Source organism: Lepisma saccharinum, chromosome 2, assembly GCF_977018435.1.
Source record: "Lepisma saccharinum chromosome 2, izLepSacc3.1, whole genome shotgun sequence".
Taxonomy (NCBI): domain Eukaryota; kingdom Metazoa; phylum Arthropoda; class Insecta; order Zygentoma; family Lepismatidae; genus Lepisma; species Lepisma saccharinum.
This window is the reverse complement of record NC_139230.1, coordinates 150,336,338-150,357,811: the sequence shown is the minus strand read 5'-3', so window position 1 is coordinate 150,357,811 and position 21,474 is coordinate 150,336,338. Positions and strand designations below refer to the sequence as shown.

The following is a 21,474-nucleotide window of genomic DNA, read 5'->3' as shown; positions in this document are numbered from 1 at the left end:
GATTGTATATCTCAGAGGTGCCAAATGTTTGTAAAAGTTATTTTTGTAAAAAGTATTTGGAAACACTGAAATTATCCCATACCAGTACTAATCTTTCACGGAATCCATAAAAAGTTATTTTTCTGAACAGTCCATTGTGATATGAAAATATTCCAACATTTACAGTATGACTTGCAATAACAAAATGTTTACAAAACAGAAATGTCCGTGACTGTACTATAAAGCAATAGATTTACTAATTTGTTTTTTCTGTTACTTTCAGACAACAATGCGTTGCCCAGATTGTGCGGCAAAGGGCAAGAACGGCTGGTTGCGGAAGTACAGTATCAATTACACTGAGTCAGTGTATTTGTGTGATGATCATGAGGTAAGGATTTATAATGGGAATTTATTTTTTTGAGATTTGAAGAATATGAAATAACCTTGACTTATGCAGCCCAAAATTATAATGAGCAATATTGCTTCAAAGTTTACAGTTGTTTACTAAGTGAATGGCAAGCTTGTGTTCGTGTAACGTTGATAGGTATCCTTGGCTTTCTATACTCCCTCAAGAAAGTGAAATATTTTGGATAGTTTATAAAGACTGCATTGTTTTTGGACCTTTCCCATTGCTCACGGAAATGTGTTATTGTGAAGTAAAGTAGGTCTGTTACCTTAGGGTGAAACAGGGTCAAAGTTCTTTTTGTTATATTTCGATTTCATCATCCTACGAATGAAATTTTAATATGGTTCGATTTAGATTTACTTCTGTTAACTTTGTACACTTCTCAACTTCTTATTTGACCGCCCCGAAAGAATTCTAAGTCCGAAAATCGTAAACTTAGCAACATTGCACTTCAGCGCCAGCTGAGAGTAGCCAACTTTGAGTTCGTCATTCAACTAGACGAAAAACGCTGCGGTGAAAGGATTCCAATTTCGCACATTCCATGAACTTATAAACTATCAATCGCTAATATAATACACACTGAAACTGAAATAGTAAATTGAAATAAGAATAAGAATGAGAATCGTGCGAAATTGTAACAATTCTGCGTGCTCGACTTGATATCACATAGGTTTGAAACACTGAACAGGGGTTTTCTCCTCCTGGAGTAAATCGCCATCAAGTTTGAGTAGAAAGAGGCAAATTTCTGAGGAGTTTATGCGACATTTTATTTACAATGCCCTGCACAATATCGAACAGATCTAAAAGAAATCATTTATTTCACGACTTGTGGAGAAAACATGCTGGAACACAGGAAGATCGATTTTATCATAAACATCTACGTGTTTGTAAGGGAATATTGTCATTAAGTTAACGTAGAGCAGTTGGTTAGACGCTGGTATCCATATTTTTCAACATACTTGAAAGGTCGCGGGTTCAAATCCCACCCTCTATTTTTTTTTTTTTTTTTTTTTTTTTTGTGTGTGTGTGCTAAACAGAGACAATTGATATTTCAACACTGTAAAATATCCGATGCACACTTCAAGGGATGTCTCTTCTGCACATTTTCTCCCTAAGAAGGTTAATGCTTATTCAGTTGCTTGCCAGGATTTAAGGTTAAAACTTTTTGTATTTTAGCTATTCGTCATAAGCTGAGTTAACACACATTATGACTAATTTACATATAATATATATGCATTCAGGATGCTGTAGGTAATGGTATTTAATCCTGGGTTCGAATCCTGGTCAGGCATGGGTGTTCTTTGTAAGTGTTCCTTCATCAATTTCATCATCCCATCACCCATTCTCATCTTCGCGATGAACCAAAAACGTCACAAAGGCGAAGTAAATTAAACCAAATCATCAATCAAGTAATGGAATTTAAGATAAGTATTGTGTACGCTCTTCACTCCACAACTAAAATATTAATTATTTCAAAATACTAACACACAAACACACACAATTATAATAGGAAATAATCCACTACATTGATGTATTGAATTTTTGTAACGAACGGGAGAGTTTAATGTATTCAATTCGCTAAGATTGGTTATGTGATGTCGTTTATTTAGTAATGACTGTTCTTGTTCCCCTCACTTCGATCTTCCAATGCATCTAAATCTAATAATAAATCCCCAATAAACGTAAGTAAATACCTTTTGCGACCGAGGCCGATGCGATAAAAATCTACTAATAACTATTTATATATTACGTGACATCTAATAAATGCAAAACTTGAGAATGATCATTAATTCGGCACTGCTTTACATCCAAAATACTTGTCTAATTTCAACAAAATAATACTGTTATTTCAACAGAAAGTATATCTAACGAACTTTCCACCAAATTCGCAATATTCAAAACAGCCACCCTCAGACTTGCTTATACGTTACTTGATTCTGCCATTCCACGTGGCACGTGATTCAGTAATATAATTGAAATGGTTTCCGAAAATTCTAAACGCTTCATCATTACTGCCACCTCCTGATATACACAGAGAGATCATCCAAGAACAGTATATATATATATTTTACGTCCGATGCCATACTCCTTCCGAAAATAAAATTCGGCAGCATGAGGAATCGCAGTTACGACCACGCTTGCCAGTAACAAGCACGTTATCCGTCATCCCTTCAATCCCTGAAGATAAAAGAGCTCTCGAAACCTCGGAAGCCTATCCAGAAATAACCTCGTTGATATCCCGGTAAATCCTCTTCATCAAAGTTCGCATGAGTTTAGGCAAAATTTGAGCTAAAATACACTGCATTTGTGTAGAGAGGAACTTATCCACAATCTGTGGCAAAGAAATGTTTGGAGCACTGGCAGGTGGTTGTTGCCGCAACCATGTTAGGAAACTTTTTGTCTATTTCCTTGTAGAACAGTTGGTAAGACGTGTATTTTTTTTATCTAAAATGAAAGATCACAGGTTCAAATCCTAGCCGCTCAATTTCTTTTCTGTTCAAGTGAACACAGAAGTACGATATTTACTGAATACAAAAAATTTGAAATAATTAACCTTGAATATAACAGATTACTCTATGAAAAACAAATCGCATGATTACAACTCTAGAGTTTCAAGAGTATTCCTTACGCATACTTTCATTCGACGTCTTGTGTATATTTCTATAATAACATGAGGTTTTATATAAAGCAATGTGTCCCCAAAACTGTTTATTGTTCAATTTCCAACATGAACATTGAAACTTGAATGTTTCGGTGATGTTGCATTAAGACCCGAAGGAATCAATTTTATGAGTGGAATAGATTTATTATGTGAATAAATATGATGTTGCAATTATTGTTTTGGGGAGAAGATCGTTTAATTATTGTTTTTATTGTTTTTTTTTGTGGACGAAAAAATTGTGACAAAAACTTTACTAAGTATTACATAAAAAAAAACGTGAAAGCTGAGCCGGGTTTGAACCAATACCTCAAAGAGAAAAGATGAACGTAAGAAGATGTATGCTTGTCTGAAACGTTACAACTACGCTACAGATGTTCCGAACGTGTGTGCGTGTTTAGTAATACCAAATACTTTTACACATGGATGTAAAGAGCACTCGTTGTAGCACATTTGTCATAATTATTCTATATTTATTTGTTAAATGAAAGTAATGTAATTGTAAATAATGGTTAAATTTATTTTATTATTCTTGACATCCTTTTCTGGTATGAATTCGTACGAAACTTTTCATGGCTGAATGTAATTGGAAGTCGTCTTTGAACCAACTGCAGCATCACGTGATTAACTATACCAATAGAAGACCTTATTTCCTTTGAACTACGCTCTAAACAGAGGCATGCAACATTTATTTCTTCAACCTCGCGAAGAATGGAGCACTACAACAAATCCACAAGAGAAAGAGTGATCGGTTTGATCGAGGGAGCTGGATTGTCACCTGGTTTAGCTGGCGAGCAGTATGGCGTTCCAGCACGGACAGCAAGGAGCTCGATACGAAGAAACTGGTGAGGCATCACGGAAAAGACGCGAGAGCTGGGGCCGTGTTTCGACACCAGTGCAAGACGATCGGCTGATAGCGGAGTGTGAAGCCAATCCATTCCAGTCAGCCACTCAACTCAAGGCAAGGGCCGATTTTCCTGGTTGCCCACAGACAGTTCGGCGGAGGCTGGCTGCTTCTGGTTTACGGGCACGAAGGGCAGTAAAGAAGGAGGTCTTGACGGATGCACACAGAACTGATAGGCTAGCATTTGCTGAAGAAAATATTGATAGGATTTGGGATAGAGTAATCTTCTCAGACGAGAAAGTATTTTCTACTGCAAATGATGGTCCGGTTCTGGTCTACCGGCGTCAAGGACAACGATTTGATCCCCATTTTTTTGCTAACTCACGTCGGCGTGGACGCGTGAGCATGCCTGTCTGGGGTTGGATATCTCTCGGTGGCGGAGGTGACCTACACCGCATAGAAGGACGTCTCAACGGGATTCAGTATGTGCACATTTTGGAGCATGTTATGGTTCCTGGCTTGCGAGCTTTGTATCCCGAGGGAAATATTGACTTCCAGCAAGACCACTCCTCCATCCATGATTCAGCCATCGTTCAGCGTTGGTTTTCTGAACGAAACGACATACATCTAATTGACTGGCCACCCATGGGATGCGACATCAACCCAATTGAAAATATGTGGGCCGAGGTCGTTCGATGTTTGAAAGAAAGCTGGCCCGATCCACCACCTCGCAGAAGTGATGAACTATTTGACCACGTCAACAATGCCTGGAATGAAGTGTGCACTTCGCACAGGTATATTCGACATCTTGTGCAATCCGTTCCTCGACGCCTGAGACATGTCATAGATGCAGGTGGCTACTGGACAAGATATTAAATAAATGTTCAATTTTCCCAAACAGTCCTTTTCAGGACTAACAAATTAAAAAAAAAAATACACTCGTGTAAGAAATAATTTGGAACCTTTCATATATTATTGTCTTACAGGCCTCAATATAAATAAAAATATCCAGATGAAGTGAGGCTCGAACCCTAATCAAAGACACAAGTGGAACTGGAAATGGGTGCCTTTACCGGATGTGCCACAAAGCTACAACAGAATGAACTCCACAGCTAATACAATATCTTAATTTTTGTTTTCTATTCATGCATACACCTATTCTATCTGGAAAACGGTTTTCTTTTAAAGATTTAGATCACCTATTTTTAACCCTAAAGATATTAAAGCATAACCATTCATTAGTTATTTCCTTGCTTTGTTGGGGATTTTCCTGTAACGAAGGCACTGATTTGCAGCTAAAATCGAGCTTCCCTTACCTGCTGATCTTACCGAATTTAACACATGTTCGTTTATCGTTTGTGCAACAATGGCCTTCTTAAATTATGTTACATTGCACCTCTGAGTGAGAGAGAGAGAGAGAGAGAGAGAGAGAGAGAGAGAGAGAGGAAGAAGTTGTGTAGCTTGTGGAAAGCAGGCTAGAATTATATTCAACACTTCATAGAAAAATATATTGAGAAACTGGAAACTATGGAACGATGTTTTCGCGAAAGGAAAACTTATGTAAGAGGAAAGTGAACATGCAGATAGAGTAATTTTAATCACAATGCCGAGCTGGACACAGTAACGACGTTACAAGAAAACAACCTCTAGTTACCTTCAGTACAGAAACGTCTTGTCAATTTCTTAACTTATTATTATTGACTCATAATGTGTGTTAACACAACTTATGACGCACAGCTGAATGAATTTGATTGAATTTCTGACGAGTATTGACGAGCATATAGGGCCTTGGCCTATCTCCCGACTGCCAGTCTCCTTCCCACAATTCTACCTAGAGGTGTGAGTTCTTCAACTGGTATGAGGTGACGTGGGGTCAGCACGTCGAGCCCTCAGCCGTTATAGAAGATTTTTATGACCGGGTTACGCTACTCACTCGTAACTTCCAAGCAGAGAACATTCTATTTGTATCAGTGGTGTATGCTGGTTCTAACGAGTGGGTAATCTCCGACCTTTTGATCCTCAAACTCCAAAAGTTTCCGTGCAATTTATGTCAAGCTCCATATTGGATTTAGGAATATTGTGTCGGAATATTTGTCTTATTGCTACGATCACAATCAATTAATTCTCGTTATTGCAGTTTACTATACGTGTAGAATTTCAAATAATAAAACAAGACAGTATTATAAAGCTATAAAAAACAGCCTGTGAAATATAAAATGAAAGACGTGCACTAGTGAAATAAAAACCCGCAATATTAATTTAAGTGCAAAATTCAACTTACTCCAGGACCCGATCACTTGTGCCGTACCACATCCAAAGCACGCTGTTTGTCCAGTTCACGTCAATACGTGTCTTTGCGAAAGATTGCAGCTTAACAAAGGAAGTTATGTGACTTTTGGATTTTTCATGTTTGACACAAGTGTTGCAAAGATTACAGTATCAGCCACGCGTCCATACATTCTTTTCAGCCCCGAAAAGTAAGCACGGCCAACAAAAATGCAAAGCTTATTAACACTTATACTTCCTGTCAACCATGGTGTTTTGTCATAATTTGCTTGCGAAAATGCCTCACATATTCCCGATTTTTGTCTTTGTGTGTAGAAATAAGTTCAAGCGATGACACTGGCCTACCTGTATTAACAATTTGCAACTTCTCCTGAAAAGATCTTGTTCCAAAAGGTTTCACCAGCAAATCTTGTATCACATCCATTACCCTTTAACACAGCACTATCACGACAAACACTAACACCTTAATAAATAATAAACACGAAGCCAACGACTACACGCATTCAGTTTCACGCGCCAAACTTCTGTTGTTGTGCTCCTGGCTCAGAAAGAAATTCCCTATGAATGATAAAAAAAAATCCCTTTCCGAGCTCGAAATGACAGGTTTTTAAAAGTTCGAATCATTGCAGGTCAGAGCCAGAATTTTATTTCGGGATGGGGATCATCCCTTATTAGCAGCCGCCACATAAAGTTGAAACAGTGGGGTTAGAAGTCCTGAAGATGAATCTCAGATTATTACAACGTATTATGCAAAGTGTTTAATCCTGCTAATGAAGTAAAATTAATTATCACTATACACTTTTTAAATTAGATATTTGTAGGATTTCGGGGAGGGGGGGGTTTCAGCCCCCCCGAGTCCTCCACCTGGTTACGTGCCTGATGTGTTTTTTTCGTTTATGTTTAATTCGTTCATCTTCATCACTATTAATCTAAACAGGCGGAATATAGCAACTTAAATTAACTAATATATATAATTTATTTTTCATATCTTTCCCTTTAAAAAATATTCAGTTCCGTGAAAGAAGTATTCTCGCTGCTTTTGAAGATTAGAGAGGAGAAACAATCACTATTTTTGTAAATACAAGGATTGGGGGGAGTCAGCAAATAGGTGCTTTAATTTCTTAAGCTTTGAATTTTAATTCAGTTTGCTTCATCTTCAATATTTAAGTTTTTCCCTTTTGATAAATTTATGTTCAAGTAACAGAAATCAGCAAGACAGAAGCAAATGTAAAGTGAAAATTAACGTAGAATTGGTTTGCCCATGTTATTCAGTTTTCCTGTTCTTCGCACTCTACCGGGTATGTTTTCCCTATTCAGCGGAGGGAATGGAGAGGCTCTGAAGGTTGAGAGTGCGACCGGTGGACTCTCACAAGAAGGAGCTTACCCTGGGCACGGAATCACCGCGCCTGAAAAGCAATGTTTCCTCCCCCTCTTTCCTTTCTCCTCCCTCCTCGCCAAGGGTTGCAAGGGAAGCGGGAGGAATGACGTCAGGGTGAGATTCCCTGTAGACATTCCACCGGCTGGAGAAAGGTTCCCGGACATTCGGCGGCAAACGATTGGAAGTATTCGCGCGCTGGAAGCAAGGAAATGTATGCATCGAAATTGGTTTGGAAGAAAATTGGGAAGAAATGTGTATATATATACATTTTTTTTTTAAAAAAGAAATACAGCCGGGTCATCTGCTATTACCTAGATGACCCAGAGTATACGCCGCTGATTTGTATATGTTTCTCTATTGTTGTTTTAAGTCTACTTGCTGCACAGACAGACTATTCGGTACTGGATCTATATTTTAAACTAGAATCCGAAGCAACGTGCCTCCACCGGGTGTTGAGCCCGGGACCCCTTGATTACAACATCCTGTTTAAGAACAGATATTAATGACATATAAGTTCTTAAAATACGCGTATGTGTTAACATAACTTATGACAGCTGAATGAAAGGATAAGTTTTTCCTACATCCTGCCAATCACTGAAAGTTTAAGAACATTAGTAGAAATATTACTTGAGGCATGCACAGTGGCAACGATTAGACGGGGGGGGGGGGGGGTAGAGGAACAGTTGCCCTCCCACTATGCTAAACCTTATCTCCCAAGGGAAACCCCCAGTTTTGACACCTTGCCCCATCAGTTTTGGAACTCAATCGCCGCCACTGAGTATGCATCGCATAAATATTTACAGTAATATCATATAATCTTATATTACGTTATTACAACACTTCGTATTCGGTAAATAAAAAAGAAAACATAATCAGGAAGGGGTGGGATTTGAACCTACGATGTTTCGATCTTGACGAAAACAGTAAAAAATGAAAAGTGTTGTCATCTAACCAACTACTCCAGGAGATTTCTAACGAAAACCTCAGTAAAGCACGTTGATCTCAGTTGAAGAAACCTTGTGCCGGAGTTTCGAACCATTTTTCGCCAATAACCAAGGAAAAGACACACTTTGCAGAATCGTTTGGTGTTGTGCAAGGTATCTTTCATAAAAATTTCGTATAAAATCATCATGAATTTGCCTCCTTGCATTCAAATGTGACGGCAATTCTTTCCAAGTGGATGAGAACTTGTTCAGTGTTTCAAAATGCACATAAATTTACCTCTTTTCAAATTCAGAGCGAGGAATCTTGAAATATTTTCAACATTCGTATTTCTACTTAACATTTTTTTTGTCTACTCATGTATTTTATTAGTGCTTTAGGGTATCTTTACTTTATGGAATGTGAAAGAATGAAAAAAAAATTCACGAGCGTTTTCATTCAGGAAGAAGAAATGTTGCAAAGTTGGCTACTCTTAGTTGGCTCTGAAGCGCTATGCTGCCAAATTTACGAATTCCGGACTTTGAAATTTTTCAGGGCGGTCAAATAAGAAGTTGCGAAGTGTACTGCGGAGTTTTAGCGATTACTTAAGATTTTGTTCAATATATGCTTTTGTATTTAGGTTAGACAGGCCAGGTTTGGTTCTCTTAGCATTAATACTTAGGTAGTATGGACGTCAATAGTTACGCAACTACTATGGAGTGGTCGGAGATAAAATGTTATTTATTTTAGAGGTTATGTCATGTTAAGTGAAGTTAGTTTATTATGGTATATATAAAATCTAAAAAAATAATAATAGTATAAACAATACAGACAATTTAATAACAAGATAGTAAATGATAAGAAAATACTAAAACTTATTCTTACTCAATTCCATTACCTTTGAAATACCATTACTATTGCTTTTTATTTTCTCATAATATTACAAATCGAGAGTAACATATATATATTCTCCTTCTTGTCAGTACAATTCAACTATAACATAAACAAACAGTATGTTAACTACTATTAAAAATTCAAGGTTGTCTGACTTACAGAATATTTGACATAAATTATCTCGCATCAAAATCACATTTGGAAAGATGAATATCAAAGATATAATTTTAGATTTTTGAAAAGTAATAAATGCACTACCTTGATTTTGAATCACACAGTCTTAGTTCTGTGAACAGAAGACCCCGTACTTCTATGTCATCAGGGTTTTCTCCAATTCTCTAATGAATTCAAAGTCAGAATCATTAGCACTGTCATTTAGAACTTCATCAATAAGTCCTTTAGATTTCCTTTCATAATTAGGATCCTGCCCGACCCTGTGGCCGAGTGGTTAGCACATCGCGCTGCGACGCCAAGGGTCCCGGGTTCGAATCCCGGTCGGGCTTGGTTGTTTGTGAATGTCCATTCATCACTCATCCCCATCTTCGCAAATTAGCCTAGAGGCACAAAACGCGAAGTAAAATAAACTAAATCAATCAATCAAATCAATAATTAGGATCCGAAGGTTGTAAAACACATCCAGAAGGTCTTGCTTTCTCAGCCATGTTTACATATAGATTGAAAGACATCACACACAACAGCATGCGTAATATAAACTGAGTATACGGGGTAAAAAAACTCATATAAATACTATGGCACGTCTGACAGACCGCTCACCGGAAACAATACTGAAATCAAAGACGACAATGCAAGACTTTGAACTGGTGTAGATTGCGTCTCAACAGAAAGGTACATGGAAGAGTCCACTTTTCATTCGAAGGGGTAAGGTAGAAAAATGGAAACAAAATAACACAGCGGTTAGACCTAAAGGTTAAAATAAAGTCCCTAAATGCATTCTAGTAAGGTTCTGATTTACTTCAACTTTAAGTCCCACAACTATCGGATTAAAAATTATACATACTAGAGTTTCAACTCCAATTAAAAATTAACCAGTAGACCTACATAAAACGCATTACTTCAAAATTTAGCTTATTTAATTCTGAGTTAATCTATGCTAGCCATTTTTTAGTATTCCTTCTATTTTTTATCGTCATGAGAACAAAAATATGGGCCTTTTTTAGTTTTACAAACAATCAATATCTTTGAAATCAAGAACGGGTTGTCGGATTGTTATGAAATTTTAGTAGGGTGCAGGCAGAAAGGTTTTAAACACAATTATTAATTTTCAGGTTTTCAAACTTTTTAATCTGATAGTAGTCTACAATACTTACAGTCGCTTTACAACAGAAAATACATTGTCCATGGGAATCGCTCATGCTTGCGTAAGGTAATTTTTAAGTTCTCTCTTTCGAAATCCAAACAGTACTCATTAATTTAAGGAAGGTTCAAATTTCATGTGACAATGATTGCCAAAATTCTATGATAATTAGTCTTCCTGCTAGGAGAATTTTAAAAAAAATCATAAAACAATCGGAACGTGACCTGAAGCAGAACTGCCCAAGGATTTTGCGCAAGTGAATATAGCACCCAACATGACACATCACAAAAGCAGCAGATGCTCCTTAATTTCATAAATGTATTCTAAAATAAAGTAAATGAAACATGAAGGCCTGAAAGCTTACGGAACCAAAATAGAAGTGAAATTATTGTTATAAATGTTAGGTTTGCGGCTGATAGCAATTTTGCACGTTTTTGTTAAGTTAGGAGTGAAGTTTAATGGTGTTATCTTCTGCATGTGTTCTTTCACTATTTGAGTATGTATACAAGGAGTTTTTACTAATAAAAAGTGGTGAGAGTACTCCAAGATGGCAGGTTTTTTCTTACACAGGCCATATTTTGGGATCAAATATCTCAGCTATTTGTGTGTTCCAAGCACTGTAACCAATTTTATATTACGTGAAACATCAAAATCTGTCGATTAAAAAAAAAATCAACTTAATTCTCAAGGGGGTACAGTGGGTTTATGGTCCCAGCTAGCAAGCCAAAAGTTTGTTTTCGGAAAGGACCTACAATTTAAAATAGCATCAAAACCACAGAAACATGGTCCCTACAGGAAGAGAGAAGTAACGGATCTGTAAAACCTGGAAGAGTTGACTTTTGAAGATGTTTGACTTGGAACAGGTCTAAATTTTATTTTCTTTGCGGAAAGTAAAGTTGGAGATTGTACTGTGCCTGGCATCAATTTATTTATGGCTGTTGCTTCTGTATATGGAATAAAAAACACTAGTTTTCACATGTGCCATCTAGGTGGTGGTGTGTTGCAAGTTACACTTAAGTTGAAATTTCTTCAAACCATAAGATACATTCAACCTTCTTCATTTCTGTACAGCCAGAGAAATGGCTTATTACAAGGCAGAAGTTTAACATGTCTACATTGGTATGTTCTCCTCTACAGGCCATGACAATTCTGAATATTAGTGACAATAGTTCCTTATTAACATGTAATATCAGCTGGACGTTATCCTTTGCCTATTGCTTTTACTACTTACACCTGTTGGAACACTATGTCTTGAGACCACCACTTCTTTTGTCTTCAGGTGATTTTGCCAGTGGTGGGGATCAATTGTATTACAGATGTATGAATTTACTGTGAATCCAGTGTGTTAACCAACTTCAGGGGGGGGGGGGGGGTGAGAGGGAGTGCTGTGATGTAGTTGGAACTTTTGTTGCCCCAGTTAAATCTGGACATGCTCACATTGTAACATCTGTGCATACCTTAATCTCTGCCATGCACAAAAATGAAACAATCTGGAAGAAATTTGCTATTGTTTTAGATACCAAAATTAATTATTTTGTAACTACTTTTGGCATTGGAAAAATATTTTCATTATTTTATGCAGAAATTGTGAAAGCTAAAATTACATAATGTAATTATGTAAAATCATAGATACATGTAAATATTTGCTACATTCACTAGACTTTTTTTTTTGCATAGAAAGATACCAAATTGAGAGCTTTTCAGTCTTACATTTATCTGGTTCTTCATAAGACTACTGTCACAGGTCAACACTGTGTGAATGAACTACCCTAGTTTTAATGCCAGAATCACAGATATCACACAGTTGTTCTCTTAGTTTTACTGACAACATGTTTGAACTTTCAAAATACAAGGGTGGGTCTTGAATCCAATTGAATTCACTGTAACTTTCTGGAAAGTAATTTTCAGTCTCGTTACCGAGAGCAGAGAGATGAGATAATACAGAATAGCAAAAATCACAAATGGAAAGATCATTCTCACTTACAAAAGATTCTAAGGTCTGGATGGCAGAAAAGTTACCATTTTGTACATACTCTGACCACAAACTGATTTTTGCCTTAGAATGCCTTGACTGCACCATAAGCTTGGAACGCAGTGATAGTTTGACCTTGAATTGATCGATTGAGTTCATTCAGTTTGAATATGTTGGCGTTGTAAGGTAATGTAGCCAAAAAATTCTCATCTGAAAACTTTTGCATACTCATTCTTACAATCACTCAAAAATAGCATGACTTCTTGCCTAAGTTCGAAAAGTCTTACAATGACTTTACCTCATGAGAGCCAATGCACTTCTGTGTGAAGCAGAAGGTACTTATATTCATTGCCCATTTCATTGCATGGCACAGAAAAGGTTTTGCATTTAACGGACAAGCTTTTATAAAGTTTACGTTTTTAACTGCAAGGTTGAAAATAGTTTTGAAACCACTCGGCATAGTTTTAGGAGCCAGTGCCTCTTGGTGAATAAAGTAGTGTACCCAAATCACCTCTCAAGCCACTTTACGAATGAAAAAATGCCCCCTCAGGACCCAACAGTGGGTTGTTCCCTATAGGTTGAGAAACAATGCTGTAGAGTCTTATCCAGATTGTCTCTATGTGCAAAGTGGATTTTTTTTAATGCTTTTCTTGTGATTCCTAAATTCTAACATTCTGAAGCTATTCATTAAGGTATTAAACATAGTAATCCCTTACTTGTACTTTATTTACTGATTATTTAGATTGTATTGGTTATTTCTGATGACTGATTTTTTTTTAAAGTAAGTATCAAATGCTTTTTAAATAATGGAAAAATTAATTGTAAGTACGTACATTTAAAGTCTTGCACCATGGCAATGCAGTCTAAGGCATCATGCTTTGGGCTCCAGCTATGGGATGCACGCAGGTTTGAGTCTCCTGGGGAAAGTGTAACAACTTTTCTCTTGAGATTTCAGCATGTGAATGAGATCGGTGGCCACCCACCATTGTAAGGAAATTGGGGAGCTATGAATGAGTAGCGTAGCCCAGTCATGGAAACCTACAACAATGACTGGGGGTTCGTCATGCTGACCACACTGGTTGCATGATCTCCCACCTCAGGTGAGTGAGTAAGTAGGGTCAGGTGGGAGTGAGGGTGGCAGTTGGTAGTGTTGCACCATGGGTTATTTATGTTGTTACCTACATTAAAATTGTAACTACATTCTAATCCTTATGGCAATGTGGGTAATTTTAGAATCAGAAATGACAAAGGAAGAAATTGTGAGAGCCATACTTTTACTTTAAAATATTAATAATTGCACAGAGAGAATCATTTATCCCCTTAAGTGTGGAATTTTGTGAACAAGTCACTACTGAGAAATGCTTTTCTTTTTTATATATAGCAAAAATCCACTTTATCAATCCCTCCTTCTTTATATTCCTATTCAGATTCACTGCCACTACTTTCAGAGATCAGCAACAAGTGCAACTCTGGCTTCACCTGTGGCATAGTGGTAACATCATCGCCTTGCAATCAAGGGGTCCTGGGTTCGATACCCTGTGGTGTCACATTGGACAGTGGTTCGGATCCCACTTCAAACTATAGGTCCAGTCCCGATTAGCCTATATGCACATACAGTAGACTTAAAACAAAAATTAAATTTAAAAAGACATGTAACTCAATACCTACGTCACACAAATTTCATTGTTGAGCCATATTTCAGTTTTCTACTGTGCACGAACTATACTGCACAAGAACAGACAACTTTTCTTATGTCTAACTTACATTCTTCTCCTTCTTCTGCCACTGTTTTGGTTTTTAATACAGCTAGCATAATTTCACCTAACATGATTGTCATTCATAATTGGGAGAAAAGACGTGGTAGTATATAAATATGGAGAAACTAGTACTCACTTTATCTGCGAAACTGATTTTTGTTTGTTATATTAATTTCAGTGGCCACTGCCACCAACGAAGATGGTTGGTGGCACTGGCCACTGAAATTAATAGAACAAAGAAGAAAAAACAGTTTTGTGGATAAAGTGAGTACTAGTTTATGATTGTTATGTTCTCAATGTGGATGCCACCAGCAGTTGAATCTAGTCAAAGCAAACACAAAGCGTATATATACATACCCCTTTCACACTGGAACAGCACATTGTAGATGGTGCATACATTTGCCATCTACACTTAAGGGTTAATAAGAAAAATTCCTTTATTTCCACAATGTTGTAAAAATAATGAAATATTTAGACTCTGTGAAAGTGTCATGCAGCATTTTGCGGACTCCAGAAAAATATCTGCCATTATTGGTGATTTAACTCCAACTAATACTTTCTAGTACTAATAATACTGGTATCAGCTGATACCAATGTATCAGTATTGGCTCAGCCCTATGCTACATGTTTAACTAAATACTTTACCAAAATTTACTATTTTACTTATTTCACAGGTAGGCCTGCCTTTAATGCTGGATTTTTTAATTCTTTTAGTGTGATTACCTGGCAGAAGCACCCGAGTCAACATCTTCGGACAAATCTGCGAGTCAAGTGCAACAGACAATGGAAAGTCTTTCTAGAGATATTGGTGAGCTATACTCAAAACTATGTAATTTTGATGCAATCTTATAACTGACGTGTGTTTTTTATTGTAGTTTATAGATAACCAAAACACTATAAATGAAATCCTGTAGGGATACACAGACGTGAAGATCATAAATTCTCAATTATAACTAGATTTAGATGAAATAATTCTTGAAGCTTCCCTGGCGGCTATTATTGAAGAGCTTTTCTTGGGCAATCAGCCAGGTGACTTCCGGATAGGCTTCTTAGCTTTCGAGAGCTAACATCACACACACTCATTTCTCTTGTTAAAATAAAATGTTATTAGTTTTATCCTCACCTATAATAAGGTGCCAGCACGGAGTATCGTTGTGCACTACCAGAAAAAAAGCACTGGTTATTACATATTTTGTAGTTGAATATGATCTTGAGTCCTTGCATTTAATCGCATTGTTTTAGTCTTTGATTTATTTAATGTCAGTCCGAATTTTTTTAGCTTCTGCAACCAGATCTTCCAATTTAGTTTTTGCATCTCTATAAGTTTCTGACAACAGACAAACATCATCAGCAAAATCTAGGTCTTCTAATCAATCCATAAGGCCCCATTGTATTCCTCTTCTTTTTTCATTTACGGTTTCTCTCATTACTGTATCTATTACCAGAAGAAAGATATGAGGTGACAGAATACATCCCTGCCTCACTCCAGTTTCTGTTTCAAAGGGTTCTGTAACTTCTCCTTCATGAATAACTTGGCTCTTGTATTGTTGATATGACTCCTGGATTATCCTTATCATGTTATTTTTATATTCCAAACTGCCGTAATATTGCCACATTCTTTTCCTTGCTATGAAATGAAAGGCTTTCTCAAAATCTACAAAGATGGTACATAATCTAGTATTCCATTCTATGCATTGCTCGATGATAATCCTTACTGTACATATTTGGTCTGTGCAGGAAGAAAATCCTGCTTGCTCTCTCCTAATCTTGGCTTCTATTTTATCTTGAATGCAATTTAGTATAACCCTAGTTAGTATTTTACTTGGGACAGACAACTGCATGATTCTTCTCCAGTTGTTACAGTTTGCCGTATCGCCTTTTTTAAAATTTTTATTATAAGACCTATTTTCCAATCTTCTGGCATTTTCTCTTTTTCCCAAACTGCCATTAACATTTCGTATAGTATTTCTGCCATCAAGTTCACATTTACCTTCAAAATCTCTGTTGGGATTTGGTCTATTCCAGATGACTTCACATTCTTTTGTTGTTTAAGTGCTAATTTGATTTCCTGAATGGAAGGAGGAAGGTCTGAAATTTTCATTTCTGCTCCATCTTCAGTTTCTTCAGCCTCACTCTCTATTTCTCTCATTCTGTCATTATCTCTGATGTTCCTATTTAATACCTCTTCGAAGTGCTCTTTCCATCTCTTCATTTGCTCTTGTTTATCCGTTAACAGCCTGCCATTCTTATCCTTGACTGGTATATTTTTCTTAAATTGTCACCTTGACAGTAAGCGTGTTGTTTGATAAACTGTTTTAAATCACCCTTATGTGCTGCTTCCTCAGCTACTCTTGCTTGTTGTTCTATCCAATTGCATTTATCATATTGAGCACCTCTCTGTCAAAAACTTTATACTGTTTTTGTAGAGAGCTCTTTTGGGTTCTTGTTTTTACAGAATTTAATTCTTCTTTCTTCATTTTTCTAGCTTTAATTTTATCTCATGTGTTCATTGATATCCAGTCTTTCTGATTACTTTTGCTATATCGTAAAACGTTTTCATTTATTTCCAGTGGTCAAAAGTAGCGCTTTACTTGTAGTGGCGCTACTGTAGCTAGCTACAAAATTTGTAGCTGTAGCAGTGCTACATTTTGAAAATTGTAGTTCTAGCGGTAGCGAAGCTACAAAATTCCAGTAGTTGTAGTGAAAATTTCGCTACAGCTACATTTCTTCTCAGCATTTTGAGGTAAATTTTGAATGTGGCAATAATGCTTACTTTTGCAGGAGGTTCATAAAGACAAAGTCTATTACATGGAAATACGGATAATGTAGATTATAAATATCTGGATATCGCAGTATAGGTATCCGCGTAATTTATTTCATTAGTATCTTAATAATTCTAATATCCAGATAACTAACTGACATATATGAATATATTTCAGCTAACATCTACTTTGTTGATATTTTGGGGAAATTCCTCATTTGTGGCACCCCTGGAAAAAAAAAACTTCGTTTGCGCCACCCTAGAAGATATATTGTGGATATCCCTAGTATAAGATGGAGCAAAATGTCATTAATTACTGTGTAAAACACAATTTTCAGTGCAAATAGGAGCAATCCATTTTCCACTAGAATGACAGCAATAGTGCCAGCAATCAATGGCTCAGTATGTTAACAGAACTCTCGGTTTTACACATTAGTTTTCTCAATATATTTCCCTTTAGATTTTCTGTTACTTTTGCTAATGACAATGAAGATCAATGTTTTATTTAGTAATTCTCTTATCTACAGTCAAGAGGTCCTGGGTTCGATACCCGGTGGAGGCACATAGTGGTTCGGATCCCACTTTAAACTGTAGGTCCGGTTCCGATTAGCCTTTCTGTGCATAAAGTGGACTTTAAAACAAAAAGTCAATCAATCTTATCTAGAGTCGCTTTCTGCCACTTTTGGCTAATGTGAGAATGAGGAAGAATGATGAATGACGATGAGCTGCATGGGGAATGGAGGAGCAGGAGGATCCCATCCTTCAGGCGTCTTTCCTAGTTTTTATTTGGAGTCCGCTTTATGCACAGATAAGCAAATCGAGACTGGTTTTGAACCACTATGTGACTTAACTAAATATTTATTCTCAAGGAAAATATGTAAATGTAGGTAAATAATTCTACCAAATTTTATTTGTGTATAGTTTTAATCATTAATTTGGTTTCATCCTAATTGCAATACTCATATATCAAATTTGAATTGATCTGCTACTTACATTGATACGTTATTCTGAAACACTATATTGAAAATAAGCAACTGAAGTAACACTGCTATCAAAATTACCGAATGACTGGAATCATGATAATAAATAACAGAATCTATTTTCCAGTAAGTACAACTATCATACTAGGGTCTTCTTTGGAATATACATGTGGTTGTTAGTTTTTTTTATGCAAAGGTAGCGGAAAAGTAGCAAAATAGCGAGTAGCGAACAGGAGTAGCGTAGCGAGCTACTTTTTGGTAAATGTAGTTGTAGCTGTAGCGAAGCTACATTTTGGAAGAGTAGCTGTAGTTGTAGCGAAGCTACTTTTAAAATGTAGCATTCTGATCACTGCTTATTTCTATCAAATTTGTCTTGGTCTTCTGCCATTTTCTCTCTATTGTATCCTCCTCTCTCTTTCTGTATCTTCATCTTGCTCCATTTGCAGACTTTCAAACTTGTTTCTCAGTTCAAATACGAATCTTTTTTTGTGTCTTTATCATTTTACTTTTTCACATCAAATTTCTTTCCTATTTTTGAAACCTTTTTACATGCTACCATTATACAAAGTTTAAAGACTGCAATTACCAAGTGGTGATGGTCGCTACCAATATTGGCTCCTCTTTTATTTCTTACATCCAGAAGGGATCTGCTCCATTTACGGGTAATGCAAACATGGTCAATTTGATTTTCTGTCACATGATCAGGTGATACCCATGTCACTTTATGGATATCTTTGTGGGGAAAAACCGTTCCATCTATGATGAGATCATTTTCTGCACAAACGTGAACAAGTAGCTGGCCATTTTCGTTCATTTTCCCCAGTCCATGTCTACCCATAATATGCTCTACTCCTTCATTATCTGATCCAATTTTAGTGTGTATGTCTCCCATCAGGATGCAGGTGTCTATTTTATTTTGTACTAGTACTTGGTGCAATTTTGAATAGAATTCCATTTTTTCTGTGATGTCTGAAACTTCTGTTGGAGCATAGCACTGTACTATTCTAATGTTCCTCACCTTTGTTTTGAATTTGCAGTTATAATTCTTTCAGAAACATGGTTCCACTCCAATAAAATAAGCTTTTCTTTGCTGTCTTACTCAGCAGAATACCTACACCATCTCTATGTTGTTCCTCTTCTTCTCTTCCGGAGTATAAGAATGTAAATCCATCGTTAGTTCGTATCTCTCTAAATCTTTTCCACCTCATTTCAATGATCTCCAATATGTCCAACCCACAGGTTTGCATTTAGGCTACTGCTTGCCGGAGCCTACCACTTTCTCTTAAAGTTCTCACATTCCAACACCCAATTTTCGTTTTTCCTTTCAGTCAGTCCAGCTATTCTTCGTGGATGTTTCTTTAATAATGGAGTTTAAGGTGTGCAGCACCCACAGCACCCTGCCACCTGTCTTTTGGTGTCACCCTAGGGTTATGGGTTATTTTCTTGTACTGTGAATCAAACAGCGGAGATATATACCAATGGATATAAATAAGGAAATATATTCTCTGAGACTTCTACAATACAAAGACTATATGCATGGATTCTTAGTACAAAATTTTCTTCCATCTTTTATGGAAAGATCATCTTCTTTCTTCTGTTATGGGAAGATCATCTTTGTCTTTCTTCTTTTATGGAAAGATTATCTTCTTTCATGTATTATTGAAATCTCATCTTCTTTCTTCTTCTATGGAAAGATTATCTTCTTCTTTCCTTTATGTAAAGATTATCTTCTTTTTTATGGAAAGATTACCTTGTTCTTTCCTTTGATATTGAAAGAGCATCTTCTTCTTTCTTCTTTTAGGGAAAGATCATCTTCTTCTTTCTTCTTTATTTCTCCTTGTCATTTCTATTGCTACTCGATATGCTTTGGGCTGACAAATATGGATATAGCGCCACCAAGATAACGACCAAAGGGACAACCAAGGATCGCGGTTATACCAAGCACTACCATTTGCCCAGTGTGACAAATGTATATATCACAACCGTCGTGCTTTGGGGCGACAAATGTGGATATAGTGCCACCAATGGAAGCAAAGAAAACTCTAGCAAGAAGCTACCTTCTTGCCAGAAGGAAGACAAAATTTAGAATCTACTGCTTAACTTCTTTAATCTTCTATACATACAATGTATGAGGATTATGTTGATCATTGAGTTTCCTTTATTCCTTTGTTTTTTATCCTTTATTTAAAACCATTTAATCACTACTCATTCCCTTATATGTGTTTTATTTGGTTTTAATCACTTTCTAGTTCCTCCTCATTCATTAATAATTTACTTTCGGTTTTTCCGCTTGTGCTGCCATCTATCGTTGTTTTCACCAACTATTTCCCCATATGTTTATCGTTTGCTTCACTCATTCAGACACGTAACAACCCAATTTTGGTGATAGGGCTGCTGCCTTGACCAAGCAGGCCGATTTTCTGCAGGGGTTTTCTCCCTTAGCCTTTGAAGATCCCTCTTCACCACAAGGCAGTGGTTCTCTCTCTATTAATCCCAAGAGAGTGGATTGCCTCTTCTGCCATCTGCGTCATACCGAAGGACACAGTCTCCACCACATCTGCCATTGACAAGTTCGTCATAACCCTGGCAAGGGACCCTTACATGGTACTATCAGCCAGAGCCAGCTGAACCATGGTTTTTTAAAGAGGTGTTACTCCTCTAGGTTCGTCCACCTCCTCTGCCGTTGCGATGTTCATCCATCTTCTTCTGCCTTTGGAGCCGTTGACCGTTAGGTTGCTTCTTAGTCTGGCTTCTCCTCACTAGCCTGCCCGACATGGGAGACCCTGCCAGTAGCCATGCTACTGCCGGTATAGCCTAGCGAATCATCAGAACATGCAAGCTCCACCACCAATGGTTGCATGCAATCTTAGAAGATGTAGACAATTTTACCTACTTAGGAAGTGTATTTGCAACAAATGGATGGGCTGAACATGATGTAAAACAATGCATCAAAAAAGCTAATGGAGCCTTTGTGCAACTTTATTCAGTATGGAAGAGTAGGATTATAACTACAGAAACAAAGTTAAAGATTTTTAGAAGCAATGTAATATCAGTATTGCCGTATGGAGCAGAATCCTGGAAAGTCACAAACAGATTACAAGTTTTCATTAACAGATGTCTCAGGAGAATATTAAATGTACATTGGTCAGAAGTAATCACAAATGAAGAACTTTGGACACGAGCATCAGAAGATCAGATTAAAAACCAAATTAAAAGAAGAAAATGGAACTGGATAGGACACACACTAAGGAAAGCAGACAATGCAATCGAGAAACAAGCACTTGATTGGAACCCTCAAGGTGCTAGAAATAGGGGAAGACCC

At 36.9% G+C, this 21,474-nt stretch overlaps 1 protein-coding gene across 1 annotated transcript in view; it reads left to right on the top strand.

Moving 5' to 3' along the window:
* The window catches only part of LOC145984533 (uncharacterized), a 49,401-nt gene that overhangs the window by 4,180 nt on the left and 23,747 nt on the right, over positions 1 to 21,474 (top strand). Inside the window, exons 2-3 of the mRNA XM_083118186.1 lie at positions 263 to 367; positions 15,126 to 15,219. Coding sequence (XP_082974312.1) covers positions 269 to 367; positions 15,126 to 15,219 — 193 coding nt within the window. The 5' untranslated portion in view covers positions 263 to 268. The remainder of the gene's footprint in view (positions 1 to 262; positions 368 to 15,125; positions 15,220 to 21,474) is intronic.